Genomic DNA, 18467 nt, shown 5'->3' with positions numbered 1-18467 from the left:
AGGGCGGGATTGATTGCATCCCCGACATGTCTTCGATGCGACTCTGAGGTGGGTACGCTACTGCATACAGTGTGGGGCTGTGGGGCTTTTCAGAGGTTTTGGGACAGAGTGTTTCGGTGTTTGAGTGAGGTGCTGGCCTGGGAGCTGCAGAGGGACCCCAAACTGGCTCTCCTTCATGTTCTAGCTGGAATTGGGGGCAATAGATATAAGCGTCATTTACTACTTTTGAGTCTGACTCTGGCCAAAAGGGACATAGCGAGATCCTGGAAGGCACCTTGTGCCCCCACCGTCACAGCCTGGCAGAATGATATGGATTATTGTATTTGACTGTCTTTCCCTGGGAGGTGTTCTACCAGGAGAAAGATATATTTTGGAATTGTCCACTTCCATATGTTCTGTGCCAAGTGGGACAGTTGTGGAGAGTGTGTTCCTCCCTGTTTCTGGATATAGTACATTGTTGTCATGTTGTCCAATCGGATCAACACAGTCTTGCCGTACAAGTATTTTTGGAATGCTTTCAGGGCTAGGAATATCGCTAGCAACTCTAGTTTTGTTTGATTGTCCAAAGCCCTTGCACTGTGTAGTAAAGGAGGTGGGCTCCCCAGCCTGTGAGTGATGCGTCCGCTGTTAGTACTAGTTGTGGAACCGGCTCTTGGAACAATAGCCCCTTGGAAAGGTTTTGTGGGTTCCACCACTGCAGAGAGTTGTATGCGCGACTGTCTACCAACACTAGGTCTTTTAGTTGTCCTTGAGCTTGGTTCCACTGCCGTGCTAGGCATTCTTGCAATGGGCGCATTTGAAGTCTGGCATAGAGGACAATGAATATGCAGGTTGCCTATGCCTATGAGTTGCATGAAGACTCGAGCTGGAAGAGAGTTGTGGCAGAAATTCGCGAATGAGCATCTGCATGCTGGCTATCCTCGCAGAGTTTGGGTATGCCTTTGCCACTGAGGTATCTATAGTAGCTCCCAGATATTGTTGTATGTGGGAGGGTTGTAGATGCGATTTTGGGTAGTTTATCGAAAACCCTAGACTGTGTAATAGCTGAAGTGTTTGAGACGTGTCTCTTGCACACTGTTGGTACGATTTTGCTTGTATGAGCCAATCGCCTAAGTACGGGAACACATGGATGTGTTGCGTCCTGAGATGTGCAGCTACTGTCGCTAAGCATTTTGTAAATACTCTTGGAGCGGTGGTTACCCGAAGGTGAGAACCTTGAATTGGTAGTGTTGACCTTCTATTGTGAACTTGAGATATTTCCTGTGAGCTGGATGGATGGGTATGTGAAAATACGCGTCCTTGAGGTCCAATGTTGCCAGGAAGTCTCCTTGCTGTAGCAACGGGAGCACTTGCTGTAGTGTGATCATATGGAAGTGCTCCGACAGTATGTATTGATTTAGGGGTCTGAGGTCCAATATTGGTCTGAGGGAACCTTCCTTCTTGGGAATAAGGAAGTATAGGGAGTATACTTCTGTCCCTTGGTGTTGGAAAGGGACTGGCTCTATGGCCCCATTTTCCAGCATGCATTTCACCTCTTGTTGCAGCAGGGTGATGTGTTCTTTGGACATAGGACGGTGTCTGGGTGGTATGTTCGGTGGGGTAGAATTGAGTTCTAGGCAATAACCATACTGGATAATTTGACTCACCCACCTGTCCGTGGTAATTGCGTTCCAGACAGGTAGGAATTGTTGGAGTCTGCCTGCGACCGTTATTAGGTGGTCTGGAGGTAGCGTGATGAAGTCACTGTTTTGTGGCAGTGGAGGCTCTAGTGTTATTGCCTCCACGTCCTCTTCCCTTGTTATTGTTGCCCCTATAACTCCTCTGTTGGAGTTTTTGTTAAAGGAACGTTGGGTGTTGCCTTTGTATGAAGATGAGGTCTGTGAATTATTGCCTCGTGTTGTAGTTGCTCTGTATGAGGAGCGTCGAAAGGAACCTCTGCGTTGCTGAAACTGCAATGCACCTATTGATTTTGCAGTTTCTGTGTCTTTCTTCATTTTATCTAAAATGGTGTCGACTGCAGGGCCAAAAATGAAGTCTTGATTGACTGGCTGGTTAAGAATGGTGGACTGCACCTCATTCTTAAAGCCCGAAATACGCAGCCATGCATGTCGTCATAGTAAAACGCTAGTGTTAATAGACCTGGCTGCGGTGTTGGCTGCGTCAAGTGCACATTTGATGGAGGCGTTTGTAATAAATTTTCCCTCCTGTATGAGGTTATTAGCTTGGGCTTTAAAAGGCTGAGGCGGGTGTTGCATTAAGCTTTCAAGCTGGTCATAGTGTGCCCTGTCGTAACGAGCTAGCAGAGCTTGTGTATTCGCAATTCTCCATGAATTGGAGGCCTGTGATGCTACCCTTTTACCCTAGGCCTCTAGTATTTTCGACTCCTTATCAGGAGGAGGAGCCTCCCCTGTTGTCTGTGAGTTGGCCCTTTTGCGTGCATTAGCCACTACCAGTGAGTCTTATGGTCTAATGCTCTATACTTCTTCTCAATCCTGGGATCGATTACGCATGCCCTGGCTGTATCTTTAAATATATCAGGCGCGTGTTTTAACACTCCCTTTAGCATAGGAAGTGTTCTGACGCTTTTCTCTGAAGTAGGGAAGGTGTCAAATAAGAAGTCTTCTTCTACAGGGTCATTATGCATGTCTATGTTGTGGTATTGCGCTGCCCTGTCTATTAGTTGGCAGGTGACGGCTTAGTTGGGTATGAGGAGACGTCAGGGATGTGTTTGGTGTCATATGGGTCAGTTGGTTCCCCTCATGGTTCATCTTGAGGGTTAGGATCCTCTGGATAATTATAATCATGCTGTGGGTCCTCCCCTGTGTTTCCCTCATTGTCCCCATAGTGAGAAGGAGAGTAAGGAGCAAAAGGTGTAGTAGGCATAATGGGATAGAAAGGAATGAAGGGTCTAGAGGGAGAAGTCCCAAAGTCATTCTTCTTTAGAGGAATGAGGGAATGAGAGTCCGTGTCCAGTGGCCTCTTCTTCCTGTGCAGAATTGTGACTTTAACAGTCTCAGGATTAATATATATTTTTGCCTGGTCGTCTGATGGATCTGGATGGAAGAGTTCTTCCTCCACTGTCCTTGGTTGTGTTTTTGACTTTTTTGGCTTTGGGTCGATAACACCTTCTGTTTTGACAACTTTTGGTGCCTTATTGCTCTTCTTCGGCTCGGGCCCTTTCTTTGGGTCGACGAGTGATTTTGGGTCGACCGGGTCTTTCGGTTCGACAGGTTTTTTCGGTTGACTGTCCTTTGCTGAGTCGATGGCTTTTTGGGATCGACTGGTGTTTTCGGAGTGCTTGTCTTTGGTTCGATAGCCTTCTCCGGCCGGATTACAGGCTTCGATACGGCACCCTTTCCGTCGGCGACCTTCTTCGGTTCGGCGACTTTCGGCATTGCTGGCTTTCTTGGGTCGACGGCCTTCTTCGGGTCGGCGCACTTCGGCTCGGTGTCCTTCTTTGGCTCGACGGCCTTCTTCGGGACGACGCCCTTCGGGTCGACGACCTTTTTGGGCTCTGGAACCTTCTTTGGGATCACGTTACTTGGCCCTGGGGTCTCTGAAGGCTTAGGTTTCGGTTTCGGAGCCTAGCCGGACGGCGGGGCTGGCGAATGTTTTCTCGGATCTTGGCTAAGGCCTTTTGGCGATGCCTCGACCGGAGCCTTTGGTAACGGGGCAATCGGTGTCGGGGGCAGTGTACTCACGATTTGCCCTGGTGGGATCTCATCGTCGGAGTCTGAGTATTCCTCGACGGTGACTATCTCTAGGTCCGAATCTGGAGCTTCTGGAAGTTCTTGGTCATTATTGAAGATGTTGTCTAGTTCTGGTGCCCCTCGCTGCATCTCTTGCCTAGCGGCCCGTCAAATCCGTATGGTTTTCTTCGACCGGAATTGGTCACAGGTTGGGTTTCTTCCTTATGATATGGTGAAAGGCACTTGTTGCATACTGAGTGCTTGTCAGTATGCGGGAACTTGGAGTGGCATTGTGGTCACCTTTTGAACGGGCTCCTTTCCATCGACAGCAGGCCCACGTGGCATCGAAAAGGCCCAACGGCCCGCATCGACGACCGGTTCGAGGTGGAAAGCTTGATTGAGTCAAGAAGTACCGAGCGAGAACAATACCGTCGAAGTCGAAGGCCTTTTGGCCTTTATAAAAGTTTTGTTTCGATTCCGAAGTTGGAGTATAGGAATAACATCCGAACCCAATGGCGGATAAAAACAATCTGAGGATGGAGAAGATGCCCATGCGCACTGTAGTCCAGGGGAGGAGTCACCTATCTCGTGATAATTGGAAGACTCTTCCAGGACAATAAAGTGCAATCATCTGGACCCAACACTAGGCAGCAATCTTATGCACAAATATGAATTCAGCAGCCAACATGCCTCGAACATATATATATATATATATCATTATTCATTTCTGCTCACTCTAAAAATGAAATATAATGAAATTAAAGCATGCACACTTGATTGGGACAATAAACTGAACAAACAATTCACAGTAACCCTCAGCAAACCAAACATGCTTCAGTGAAAAGCCCAAACATGTAACTTCAGACCATCCTGAAAAACACATTTCAGACAATTCAGTGGCTCCAAAGCATGTGGTAGACCCACATGTAGACCTGCATATCAATTGGCTTAACTCATGAAAATTCAAGGACTGAACTCCAGTAAACTCAAGAAGCAGTTTTAAGGCATGGCAAAGCAGGCAACTGTCCGGGCCCACACCCTCCTCTCAGTAATGTGATTAGGTATGCATAAAAATAAATTCATTTATAATTTCATAGCTGGGCTGGCTCAAATCTAACCCTCAAGGTACCAATCACTTGGTGCACTTAAATTCAAAATAAACTTTCTGTGTGTGGATCGCCCCCTCTCTCTCTTTTCCCTCGCCTCTTTAGCCTCACCCCTCTTGCTTTACCTCTCTCTTTTTACCTCATTAACCTGTTTCTATCTCAACTCGCTTTAATTCACCTATGTCTCCTTATCCCTCTATCCCAAAAAGCCTCTCGGCCCTCCCATGACTGTGTTCTACATCTCTCTCACAACTTCAGCTCTGTCTGCCACTCTCTGCCTATTTCTCGCTCTTTGCCTCTCTGTCAATCAATCAGAACTTTTGTAGAGTGCACTACATATCTGTGAAGGTGTCAAGGGTGGGCGGGGGTCACAGAAGGCAAATGGGGACACAGGCAAAACAGGGGCCCAAAGGAGTCACAGGCAAAATGGGGCAAGACAGCAGAAAGTCGGAAATACACAAAAGAAGCAGTGGGTCACAAAAAAGAATACAGGCACAAACCAATTACGGGACACAGACCAAAATACGTTTGGCAGTAGCAGCGGGCACAGGGCACACAAGGGGGCTGTGTGGCGGTGAGGGGAGCGACCTGCCTGGTGACACTCTCTCTGCCGCACGCCTCTGTGTGCACCTCACAGCTGTTTTCTTCTCATTGCTCCCCATTCACTCACTACCCATCTCTCCACCGCCGCTTTTCTACTGCTGTTCCCTCCATATTTCCTCTCTTACTACCTAACTTTTTTCTCACTGCCTCATTCTCTACCGTCTTTCTCTGCACCTTGTTCCCCACTTCTGCGTGTCCTCTAGTCTTACCTCACCACTCTTTCTAGCTCACATCTATCTCGCTCTTTCTATATCTGTATCAACATTACCTCTTTATCTGCCTCACCACTCTGTCTACCTCACAAGTTTATTCTCCATAGCTCTTCTCTCTTTCTATCCTCCAGCCCTCTCCCTTTTCCCTTCTGCCTCACTACTCTCTCAACCATGTCTTTTTATGCCTCAACACATTTTGCCCCATGTGCTACCTCGCTGCTGTCTCTACCTTGCCTCAGCATGTACTTCTCTAGCTCTCTCACCCCTCTACCACTCTCCAACTCATCTCCCTTTCTATCTTACCTCTGTACTCTGCTTCTCCTTTTGATGTACCCCGCCGCTTTCCCTTTCTCTACACATCTGTCTTCCAATTCCCAGCTCTATCTCACTCTAAACCCTCACCTAACCCTGTACCTCCCTTTTTCTATCTACCACTTCCTTTTTCAACCTCTCTGTATCTTTGGGTCTAGCTATTTCACTCTTCCAACTTTAACTCGGGTCTCTTTCAACCTCGCCTATCTCTATAAAATCTACTTCTCTTCTCCCTCACATTTACCTCTCTCACCCACCTTCTCCCATTTTTCTTGCTTAATGGAGTCAGAGGGGAGCGTCTAGCCAGAGAAGTCTACCCACAGAAGGTAGACAAGGTTGCGGAAGGGAATGAAGGGGATATTTATCAGATTGCATTATTAATTATTATTATTATTAAAAAAAATTATAAAGCGCGTAGTCACCCGGAGGTATCCCAGCGCTAAGATCCCTACGTCTGCGGGTCCGGGGGCAAGGAGGGGGGTGGGGCTGGGGGAAGACAAAGTTCAGGGAGGACAGAGTAAATTAGGGGAAAAGATGAGTTTTCAGCCGTTTCCTGAAACGTAAGTAGTTTGGTTCTGTTCTCAGGTCACGGGGGAGTGCGTTCCAGAGGCGTGCGGTGTGGACCGAGAAGCGTCTTCCACCCGAACGTGCTTTCTTGAATCTGGGGATGATAAGAGACTCCTTGTCCGATCGGAGGGATCTTGAGGCTTTGTAAGGTCTAATAAATTTTCTTAGAATAGGGGGGCCTTGATTTTGCAGCAGTTTGTGCACCAGGCAGAGGGCTTTGAATTTCACTCATTCCCTCACTGGGAGCCAGTGAAGGAGCTTCAATGCTGGTTTGGCTGAAGCTCTGGCAGGAGTGTTAGTGAGGATCCGGGCAGCGACATTTTGGATTCTCTGGAACTTGTTCAGAGTTGCCTCGGGGGCGCCCAAGTAGATAGAGTTGCTATAATCAAGCCTGGAAAGTATCAGGCCTTGGATTAGTAGTTTTTGTGAGGTAGAGGGAAGTAAGGGCAGGATCTTTCTCATTGATTTCAGGAGCCCGAAGCAGGTCCCGGCTACTTTTTTTGCTTGTGTGGTGAACGAAAGATCGGTTTCAATCCACACACCCAGGCTTTTTACTTCCTGTTTTGGGTCGTGGGGGGAGGGGGGGGGGGGCCCAGACAGGGTGGCCAGATGTTCTGGCGGCAAGGCGAAAATCCTTAGAGCAGCACTTTAGACTGCCAATTGTGTAGGCGCATTTCTTTGTGATTATGACTAATTGGCAAATAGAGCAACAATTTCAAGACCTATGTGCATGCTCCTTGTTTTAATATTGTGCACTAGTCGGCTAAACATCCACAATGTCACCTTGACCGTGTCCTTTCCTGCAGCGGGAGGAATAGGCTGGCTAAACTCTGGATTCCACATAAAATATTGTTGTTGCAAGAACAGAAAAACGTTTAGAAAAGGTTAACATTTTATAATGCAAACTTGGTTTTCAACGCAAAGGCTTGAAATAGTTAAAAATGGACACAATATTTGAACAGGACGCCCCTAAATAGCTCTTGCCCAAGGCCCAAAACACTCGTAAAATGGCATGCCAAAGCAGTCAACTCTGTAAAATGAAAGTATTTGTGTCCACGAATTCATAACCATAATTTGCAAGAAATCAATGGCCAACTCCAGAACAGTTGTTCACATAGTCGCAACATCACCCCGATACTGTGAACCTTCCTCACCCGTCACTTTTCTTGCTCAAGAAGCCGGACTTCTCTGTGCCATGGCGCTTGTTCCCCTGGTGCTGGTGGATGCTGTAACCACTGCCCGAGTTTTTTCGGCTCAGACTTTCCTGCAACCACAAGAACACACGTTCGGAGTTTCTTCCTCAAAAGGCATGTGTGTTAATGAACAGGGGGCTGAGAGGACAGTGAGAGGGTGGGAGGGGTTAAAGGTTACCTCTTTGTTCTCCAGCTGCAGGACTCCCCTAAGTGACTCCCGAATCTGGGTCAGTTGCTTCACTTCCTCCTCCTGGGCCTGGTGCAGCTGTAAAAAGTAAAGTTACCACTTAAAATGTTCAAACACAGTTGCCACCTTTAAACAGTGGGGGTGTACACATGCCCCTAGCCTCTAAAACATGAAAAGGTTATTATCTACTGTACAGATAAGACCCCGATTCTTAGATGACCACCAGCACCTTATCAATGCCACCCTCTGCTAAGGGGAAGCGCGTGGAGATCAGCAGCAGCATAGTTATTTTACAAATGTTGTATTTTTCATTTAGGACTCACAATTCTGCAACTGCCTTTCCTTCATTTCTTGAATTAAGATTGGATAGCTAGGAAATTAGGAAATAATGCAGCTTTTTTGATGCAGTTGATGCATAAGGAGATAATATGTATTGGGCTCCCTCTAGAGGTGGAAAAGGGTAACAGCTTGCAGGGAGAACCAGGGCAGTTGTGGAATAATAACAAATGTATGTGCAATCCGTCCAAAGCTAGTGACTAGAAGAAGTTATTAATATTTATCAGAGCCCTCTATTTATATCAGGATATCAGTTTGCAAAAGAAAAATTGTTCTAGTGGTACTCTGTGCTACTTATAAACGATGAGCGCCATGTAGAGAGTGAATAAGCGCACATACACTAGCTCAGAGCCTAAAACTGACTGAACAGTAACGGTAGCTCAGAACGACAACAGCATGCACACCACCTCGCCTGACATAACTTACACGTTATACCGCCCAGCAGCTACGAACTTCATATATCTGAGCACTCATTACAGCTCTGAGGCTCAAGTGACTGAGCACTGAACACCAACGAAGAGGTCCGAGAGCACTAAGAATGCCATCTCGGAGCCACAGTAACTCCGCGCGTGCACACCTGCTCAAAGTACTAAACCCAAACTCCACAATAGAACATGTACTAACTTAGCACATGTGATGTTAACAAAGGCCCATGCATTAAACCCCTCAAAGGCACCCAACCCTCCAGTGAGGGCCCCATTCTGCTCAAGGCCAATGAATATCTGTGAAGTATTGGAGACGGGGAAGTGGTATTCAAATTCTGCGGGGGGGGGGGGGGGGGGGGGGGAGAGCAGTTTGCGTTACGCCTCTGCATGTACACCGAGACATGGCGAGAACTGACATATCACACAGACCAGTTCAGCCTGAGCAGCGTTTCAAAGTATGAGCGCCACCCCCGAGGATACTGTAGTGTTGCGCTCTAGTCGTTGTGCCTAACGTAGCGACGTAGAGCGTAAACCGCCATGTTGCGGACAAGTAACGGAGCCCGCGAACTGAACGGACGCGGCTCCCGGCGCTCCTACTACTTAAGCATTTAATAAACGCTTTACCACAACAGTGCCTCCGCCTATTTATTGGGGTCACTCAACCTCCACAAATTGGCGACGAGGTTGGGAAGGACCGCGAAAGAAGCTCTGAATCACCATTACTCGAGGACAGCCCAAGGCGAGCCACAGCTACGAGGCAGCGCATAGCAACACGGCAGGGATCACACAGAGTAGAGAGAGCAGCAGAGGAGAGCGACCGCAACCACCGCCCGACCCACCGCACGGAGAGACCCCGACCCATAACTGGAGGGGGAGCTCCAAGCTGGTGGCAGGAGGGTGATCAACCAGACCACGTGAGGACGTTGAGGGGAGCATAACTACCCGCCAGGGAGACGCGCCGGGCACTGACCACCCAAGTGCACACCTGGGCAGTGACAAGCACCTACAGTGAGTACGGCAGCCCGTGGGAGAGAAGAAGGGGGGCGCAACCACGAGCTCCTAAGCTGGGCCCCAGCCATAAGCGGAGGTCAACACACATGGTAGAAGACACTCAAATGCACACGGTGGCCTCAGACTCCACGCTAGCAGCAGCCGGCCTTCCCGCCCGAGGCCCTGGCTGAGCAGGCACAGCAGAGCGCAGGTGGTGATCCTGCGCCTCTAAGGAGCCAACCGCGCCAGCAAAGGCACAGCGCGCCAGGCAGTCCCAGGGAAGAAGAAGAACCCCCAGGGAGATGGGCAGAGATGAGCACCCAAGCCTCCTCGCTCACAACTCCGGTACCCTTCCTACCCAGGCCAGGGGAACCCTCCATGAAGTGGGAAGATTGGAGGGAGTACTTTATGAACTATCTAGAAGCGCTGGAAGATGAAAGCGGTGGAGCGTTTCCCAGCAAAAGGAAAAAGAGAATACTACTTCATTACCTGGGCCCGAATGCATCAGAGTTTTCCGGAATCTAGTACCGAAAACACAACAGGCTGATGATGACGTGTTCCAACATGCGATTGATGACCTGGATAATCACTACAGACCAGTGGTGTGCACATCCATAGACAGGTACAACTTCCAACAGAGAAAACAGGAAGCAGGAGAGTCTATAGATGAATATGTGGCAGCACTAAAGAAACTGGCAGTCACATGCAAGTTTGGCGCTTTGCACGACAAGTTTGTGAAGGACCAGATTGTCATGCACACCACGAACACCTCAATTCAAGAAAAGCTATGGGTCAATGGAGACGCGTCCCTGAAAGAAGTCATAGCCATGGTGAAAAAAGCAGAACTGCCTAAAAGGTGCTCTGAGGCAGCAAAAAGAGAGAACACCACGAGGAACATGGCCAACAAGGTTACAGAAGCAGGCCCGCCAGACAGGAGCAAAGGAGAAGCAGGGAACACAAAGATGCAGACCAGATATGCTCCCAGACCACCACCCATGAAGAAATCCACAGGTAAAGACAAAAACACGTGCTACAGGTGTGGGAGCCATGCCCATGCAGCCCATGATAAATGTTGCCTGGCGTTCTGCGCCAAATGTCTTTTCTGTGGAATCATGGGCACTTGAGAAAGTGTGTCGCCGTAAGCAGAAGAGACCGGTGGTCAAGTATTTCGTACAAGAATCAGACAATGAAGGAGACTGGGGGGAAGAAGATGATAACGTGCTATGCATAGAAGAACACATACTCGGCATCGACTGCACCCGCACCAAGAAACCACAATGTGAACTGTCAATAGGGGGGAGTACAAATAAAAATGGTAGCCGACTCAGGATCGCCATACACCATAGTTCAAAGCAAGGTGTGGGACGAACACTTCAGACAACACCTAGGGCCACACCTAGTACCTTCGGACATACGACCAGTCACGTTTACAGGTGAGCCCATCCCCAAAGTGGGGTACCGAATCCTGCAATTTGAGTTTAAGGGCCGGAGAGCAGACGGCAAGCTGTACGTAGCCGAGAAAGGGCTCTCAGTCTTAGGATGGGTTGACCAGGGCTGGTTGGGCATACAACTGAATCCGGGAGGCACCACGCAAGGTTTGATGACCAGCCCAGAGCGACAACCAGAAGCCACCAAATGGAAGGAGGAGTTTCCCGCAGTGTTCGGAGGCAGAATAGGAAAATGGACAAAATTCACGCACAAAATTGACCTCAAAGCAGACGCCAAGCCTGTGTGCCACAGGGTGAGGAACATCCTGTAGGCAATAAGAGAGACAGTACAGATGGAGCTGCAACATCTGGAGGACAACGGCATCACAGAGCCGATAGACAGCGCAGAATGGTTGGCGCCGTTTGTGGTAGCCAGGAAGCCCAATGGCAAGGTACGCCTATGCATGGACTTGGGAGAGCTAAACAAAAACATAGTAGTCGAAAAGTTCCCGCTACCGAGAATAAACGAAATGCTGGCCAAAACAAAAGACGTGAAATGGTTTTCCACCATTGACCTACCTCGGCGTACCATCAAATAGCCTTACATCCTACGTGCCGCAAGCTGACATCCTTTATAACCCTGTTTGTGTACTACCAATTTCGCAGGATGCCATTTGGACTAGCATCGGCGGCAGCCGTGTTTTAGAAACTTATGCATAGGTTGTTCAAGGACACAGAAGGGGTACAGTACTTTCAAGACGACATCTTGATAATGGGCAAGGACCGGGCAGACCAAGACACGAAGTTGGCCACTGTGTTACACATTTTGGCACGGAACGGACTCACTGCAGAATGGGAGAAATGTCGATTTGGAATGTCGTCTGTCACATTCTTAGGCCACGAGATTAGCGACAAAGGGATTACGCCCAAACAATTCAATGCCAAAGCCATACGTGATACTACCCCACCGAAAAACAAGGAGGAGGTTCGCTCTTTCTTGGGTATGGCCGAGTTCTGCCGCACTTCGCCACAAAGACGCACAACTTACGCCAACGTCTCAAAGACAAGACATCCTTCGTGTGGTCAGGCAAGATGCAGGAAGAATTCCAAAGCATTAAAGTGGACATCTGTACAGCAATTCCCCTCTGCGGTTTCGACCAACAAGCAACATCCATACTAACTACGGGCGTAAGTGAAAGGGGACTGGGTGCTGTCCTAATGCAGGAAACAAAAGAAGGTTTAGTATCCACCATCAGCTTTGCGTCAAGGTTTTTGTCGCCCATCAAACGCAGAAGTTCAGTGTAGTGGAAAAGGAGGTGCTGGCGGCGGTCTGGCCCTTGGAGAAGTTCCGCCAATTCATATGGGGCTCGAGATTCCGGCTCAGGACAGACCACAAGCCGCTAGTTAAGGTGCTGACATCATGAGGACATGCGAACGCCACCCCCGCGTTGCAAAGATGACACTAAAGTTGCTAGACTACAGGTATGACGTCGAATATATACCAGGACCCAAAAACAAGGTTGCGGATTATCTCAGCAGAGCAACAGCCATGGAGGAAGCTCCTCACTACACGGAGGGAGAGAACGTCAGTGTGGCGTTCATGGAGGACCACAAAAGAGTGATAAGCGCGCAGGAAGGGAAAGAGGCCAGAGAGAATGACAGAGACATCACTGTGGTCAAGCAGTTCATCCTACAAGGGTGGCCAGAAAAGAAACTCTTGAGTGCAGACCAAAGGAAGTTCTTTGAAGTGCGAGACCATGGCACCTTCCTGCTAAGAGGAGATAAAGTAGTTCCTCCCACCTCATTGGTGTCACACCTGCTCTCCATCCTGCGTGAAGAGCACTTAGGCATTGTAAAAACGAAACTTTGAGTGAAACAAACGTACTGGTGGCCGGCAATGGACAGCCAGACAGAAAGACACGTCAGGGAGTGCACGAAATGCTAAAATGCTGACAAGTCCTAAAGCTTGATGCGGCCATCCTTAGGAAAGTTTGACAACCCAGTAAACCCGTGGGTAAAGTTGTCGTAAGATATCCTCGGTCCGGTGCTAGACGCACAGGGAGTCCAGAAGTACGTGGTGGTGCTCATGGACAGATATTCCAAATGGACTGAGATTGACATACAGGAAGACATGGACACAGAAATGGTGCTGAAGATTCTCACAGCCACCTTCCTAAGGGAAGGTATACCACGTTCCATCCTAAGTGACAATGGGTCCCAGTTCACGTCCGAAAAGTGGAACGCCTACATGGGAGGGAAAGGAATCAAGGTCAAGCACACATCGGTATACCATCCGGCTGGTAATGGCTTAGCCGAAAGGTTTAACAGAGTCATCATGGGGTCAGTACTATCGGCAATTGGCACGGGAAAGAACTGGGAAACCGAGTTAAAGAACATGCTGTGGGCTTACAGGATTACTCCAACCAGCACGGGATATAGTGCCTTCAACATCCCTAGGGGACGGGACCCTTTCACCAAGGACAACGTAGCATGGAAAGAACGCACCATCGTGAGCAAATGGTCCCCAGCAGTGGTCCACCACAATCTGGAAAGAGCACAGAGAGTATACACGGAACACTTCAATAAGCAACGTAATGGGAAGGAGACGACATTAGAGAGAGGAGAGTGGCTTCGAGTCAAACTAGCCCAACTGAGAAGAAAGGGTAATAGCAAGTTCAGTGCACCGATGCAAGTGAAGGAGGTTTACAACAGAGCGGCCTTACTGAGCGACGGAAAGGTTTGGTCCCAGGATCGGATGTCCAAGTGCAACAAGATACTGCAGTGGACAAAAGCAGTAGGGCCACAGTCAGAACACCACAATGATAACTACTCTGAGGTCCTCCCTTCAGGGGAAGAGGAAGCTACCTCTGGAGGTAACTCAAGAGAGACGGTGTCAGTAGAAAGGGACAATCAGGACACACAAGAACGCACCGAAGACACAAGCGAAGCGACACCGAAGGTGAGACCATCGTGTGGAGGTAGATCCTTGCCGAGAACTCCCAGAGAAGACCCAGGGAATGCCTCCGGCACCCCGGTGAGATGTACCCACGCTGGCAGAAAGGTGGTAAGACCGGCTAAGTATAGAGACTATGAGATGGGAGAGGTTAACGTGCCGGGAAGCAGATAGACTTTGGGACATTATCACTCCAGCTGTGATCAGTCGTTAAAGGGGGGAGATATGTAGTGTTGCACTCTAGTCGTTGCGTCTGACGTAGCGACGTAGAGCTTAACCGCCATGTTGCGGACATGTAATGGAGCCCACGAACTGAGCGGACGTGGCTCCCGGCACTCCTACTACTTAAGCATTTAAATAAACGCTTTACCACAACAGTGCCTCCGCCTATTTATTGGGGTCACTCAACCTCCACAGATACCTGGGTTTGGGCACATACAGCTGCTCAGAAGAATCGCAGCTCCCCAGGCACATGAACACAGCTCAGCACCTTAGCACGTACATACATATTCTGTCTTAATTCCCTAAAAACAAAGATCATGCCGTGGGGGTGGCAGGGTAGATCTCCCCGTGCTTCTTCCTTCCCTAGCCCTTTGCTATTCCCAGGCCCCCTCCATCTACAACACTCCCGACCCTCGTTTGCTACATCACGTTTTCCTCACTTACTTCTCGCTTTCCATGATAACCCCGAGCTAGTAGCATCAATTCTGCAGCTGGTTCAGTGGCATCAGAGCCTAGGTATCTGAGGGTCCAGCTGCAAACCAAGTTACATCTATTTTTCAAGACCCAAACAGGAGGATATGGTACCCATGCCCTTGTTTCCATTAGGGCCCAGGGCATCCCTGCTACGTCACCGCATCCCCACCGCCACCCGCGCGCTAGCATAGCATCTCTTACCGCCTGGAGCGACGAGGCCAGCTTCTCAATGAAGGGAAGCATGTTCTGAGCCGCTTTCCACCCATCCTGGAAGAAACTAAATTACAGAACTATGTGAGATAAATAGAAGTTAAAAGACAATGGAAAAAAGGCATTAAGAAGAGAGTAAGAGGTTAAAAGAATCGAGCGAACGATGAAGAATATGAGCGGGGAAACAAAAGCAGAAAGAATGGACGAAGACGAGAAATAGGACACTAGATGCATTTATAAGAGGGTAGATGGCAGTTCAGGGGAGGAAAGAGAAACAAGCATAGTAAGTATCAGACAGAAAAGAGAGTAAGCCACGAGAAAAGAACATTACAAAAGGAGGGGCAGAGAAAGAAGCATCGAAAGAACAGTAAAACGAGGGAAGGATAGAGAAAAGAGGTTGATCTTGAGTGAAATTTGATTGGGTATATATAAAGCGTGACTGTCACTCAAAAGGAGCATCCTGGTGCTAATAAAGTGCGTGAGCGCTGGAAATATAAAGAGGGCAAGGAAGGGTTAATACAAATAGAATAGATAGAAGACTAGACGGAAAGGGACATAATGTGTGAGAGAGGGGAAAAGAAGTATGAAAGAAAAAAGGTATGTAAGGTGCAAAGGATTGAAAAAGACGTCCGTAATGAGACATTAAAACCGAGAAACAGAAACACAAGGGTAGAGAAAAGGCCTGCAACAGAACATTTTTTTTTTTTTTATTTTTTATTTTTTTAAAACCTTTATTTATAAAAGCACAGTACACAGAGTCTGCCTACAACCCCGCGGGGCCGGCCGCTATGACACAGACGGAAGAATAAAGAAGAAATTAGGAGACAGTACGTCGTTAAAGCAATCTCTTGAGCATATATTGTCATGTGGAACATAGCACCATATCAAATAGGATAAAAAAGGTTTAATTTTATGATTTTGTCGAGAAGAACAAAAAACACACAAACACATGGTATCATACTGGCAAGGGTCGTAGGAGGGGGGGAAAGGGGGGATGAAACAGATAAATAGAGGAACGCATCTGGTGAGGGGGGGCGAGCATGAAGGGGAAAAACAAAGGTAATACGGAAAACAGGAAACGGAACGTCAATCATGGGGAAGAGGGGAGAGGAGCCTCATAGTCAAGTGGAGGGGAGCAAATATCTCCGCGGTACGAATTCCACTGAGCCCAGACCCTGGACCATTTCTTGGGACGCCCCCGTGCCTCGTATACCGTTTTTTCTCGAAACATGCACCAGTCCATGTTCTCCTTCCAGGCACTAAGCAATGGTGGTCTAGGGGAGCCCCAGAGCTGAGCTATATCTCTCTTCGCAACCATGTTGCCCAAAGTGACCCAAAGCGTCTGAGCAGCATTGCAATCCGAAGGCTCCCACACATTAAGCAGGCAACGTCGTGCTTCGGGAAGGAGGGGGATTCCGGTGACACGACCCATAACATCATGCACTCTAGACCAAAAGGCCGAGACCATCGGGCATTCCCACAAAACATGAAGGAAGGTACCATCCATACCGCACCCATGCCTGCATCGTCCATCCGAAACTAAACCCATTCGTACCAGACGCATTCCAGTCACATACACACGGTGGAGGATCTTCAGCTGGACAAAACGAAGCCGAGCCGGAATAGCCACCTCCTTAGGGGAGGACACAGCGGACTGCCAGTCCTCGTCGTCGAGTTCGAGCCCGTCAGCCGTCCAAGAAGCACGAAGTTTCTCCAGTTGGTCAGCCCTGTTGTTGATGAGCTTTTTATATATTAAGGAAATCGTGCTATCGGGGACATGGCCGTCCAAGACACGGTCCTCCAAGGGGGTGGATTGCGGAATATCGGTACCAGGGGGAAAGACGGAGGACAAGGCATGTCGAACCTGCATATATCGAAAGTGCTCCCTGTCATCGAGCCGGTATTCCAGTTTCAAAACAGCGAAGGATTTCACAGCACCCCGTGCCCACAGATCCTCCACCTTACTAATCCCAATCATGTCCCACTTATCAAACCCTTTCGTCTTCCACAGGTTGCCCAACCGATCCGAGTCATACAGTGGCGTCATACGCGTCAGCTTACCACCCCAGCCCGTGGCCACAGTAGCATCCCTCCAGGCCCGCACCGAACACTTCGTGGGACCTGTAAGGAGACGGATGGGTGACTTTGAGTACAGAGCCCTATTAAAGTTGCCACCGGGCAATAACATTTTATCTAAAGCAAAGGCGGGAGCAGGTTCCGAAGAGTACGTCGCATGATTGATAGCGCTCAGATGTGAGGCCCAGTAATAGCGTCTAATATCCGGCAAAGCAATACCACCATCGTACCATGAGAGGGTGAGCTTGGACAATGCAATACGGGCACGACCATCCCAAATTAGTTGTCGCTGTAGACTCTCGACCTCGCGAAAGTAGCGAGCAGGGACAGGGTCGAAGAAATTCTGCAGGGCGTAAAGAAATCGGGGGAGCGACATCATTTTGAAAAGCGCCGCTCGGCCCAATGGGGATAGGGGCAATTCACGCCACCTTCTCACATCCTGCTTGAGTCGGCGGAGCGGAGCATACAGGTTCCGCTCATAGCGGACTGAAGAGACCGTAGAGACATAGATCCCCAAGTATTTGAAGCCGTCCGTCGCCACCAAAATGGGGAACCTGCGAGGCAGAGGTGGCAGAACCCCGGCTATAACGTAGACACAGGACTTGGTCCAATTGATGACTAATCCAGAGTTCCTACCGAAGGATGTAAGAACGTCGAAGAGGACGTTAAGAGACTTTTGAGGGGAAGTGAGATAGAGAAGGATATCATCGGCATACAATGAAACGCGATCCTCGAGATCTGGCGTCCACCGGATCCCCTTAATCGAGGGTTCCCACCGAAGCCACGCCGCAAGGGGTTCAAGCGCCAGCGCGAATAGAAGCGGGGAAAGCGGACAGCCCTGGCGAGTGCCACGGCCTAATGGGAAGGGGTCTGAGCATCTACCATTTACCACAACCTGAGCCAGTGGTTGTTCGTAAAGGAGCCTGACCCATGCAATAAAGTTAGGACCAAAGCCGAACTTAGAGAGGGCCGCCCAGAGATAGGGCCATTCGATGGTGTCGAAAGCCATAGTGGCGTCCAGGGAGGCCACCACTGCCGGCTCCGCGAGAGTTGCAGCCCTCGCGAGAACACCATGAAGCCTACGCAGGTTAAGGGCCGTGTTCCTGTGCGGAATGAAACCGGATTGATCCGGATGGATCAAGTCGCAAATCACCTTCAACAACCGATTGGCCAGAACCTTGGCCAGGATTTTGGGTTCCGCGTTTAGCAGAGAAATGGGGCGGTAGGAGGTGCAATGGTCACGAGGCTTGCCATCCTTATAAATGGCCACTATGGTAGCTAGGCGCTCCTCAAGTGGAAGGCTTCCAGACTCAAACGCATCGAGAAACATGTTGCGCAGATGGGCGGCCATCTTGTCCGGACAGAGTTTGTAAAGTTCAATGGGCAACCCGTTCGGGCCCATCGCCTTACCCGAGCGTAACGATCGGATGGCAAGGGCAATCTCATCTACGGTAAAGGGAGCCTCCAAAGCAAGGCCATCTTCTT

At 49.2% G+C, this 18467-nt stretch overlaps 1 protein-coding gene across 2 annotated transcripts in view; it reads right to left on the bottom strand.

Moving 5' to 3' along the window:
- The window catches only part of ASAP3 (ArfGAP with SH3 domain, ankyrin repeat and PH domain 3), a 398324-nt gene that overhangs the window by 179871 nt on the left and 199986 nt on the right, over positions 1-18467 (bottom strand). For both annotated transcript variants that reach the window (XM_086957571.1, XM_086957572.1), the window contains 3 exons: positions 14898-14973; positions 7861-7947; positions 7644-7753 (listed from right to left, as the gene is read on the bottom strand). In XM_086957571.1, the coding sequence (XP_086813697.1) occupies positions 7644-7753; positions 7861-7947; positions 14898-14973 (273 nt within the window). The remainder of the gene's footprint in view (positions 1-7643; positions 7754-7860; positions 7948-14897; positions 14974-18467) is intronic.

Source organism: Lissotriton vulgaris, chromosome 2_1 (genome assembly GCF_964263255.1).
Source record: "Lissotriton vulgaris chromosome 2_1, aLisVul1.2, whole genome shotgun sequence".
NCBI classification, from domain to species: Eukaryota; Metazoa; Chordata; class Amphibia; order Caudata; family Salamandridae; genus Lissotriton; species Lissotriton vulgaris.
Note: the sequence above shows the minus strand (reverse complement) of the source record. Positions and strands in the feature narration are given on the sequence as shown.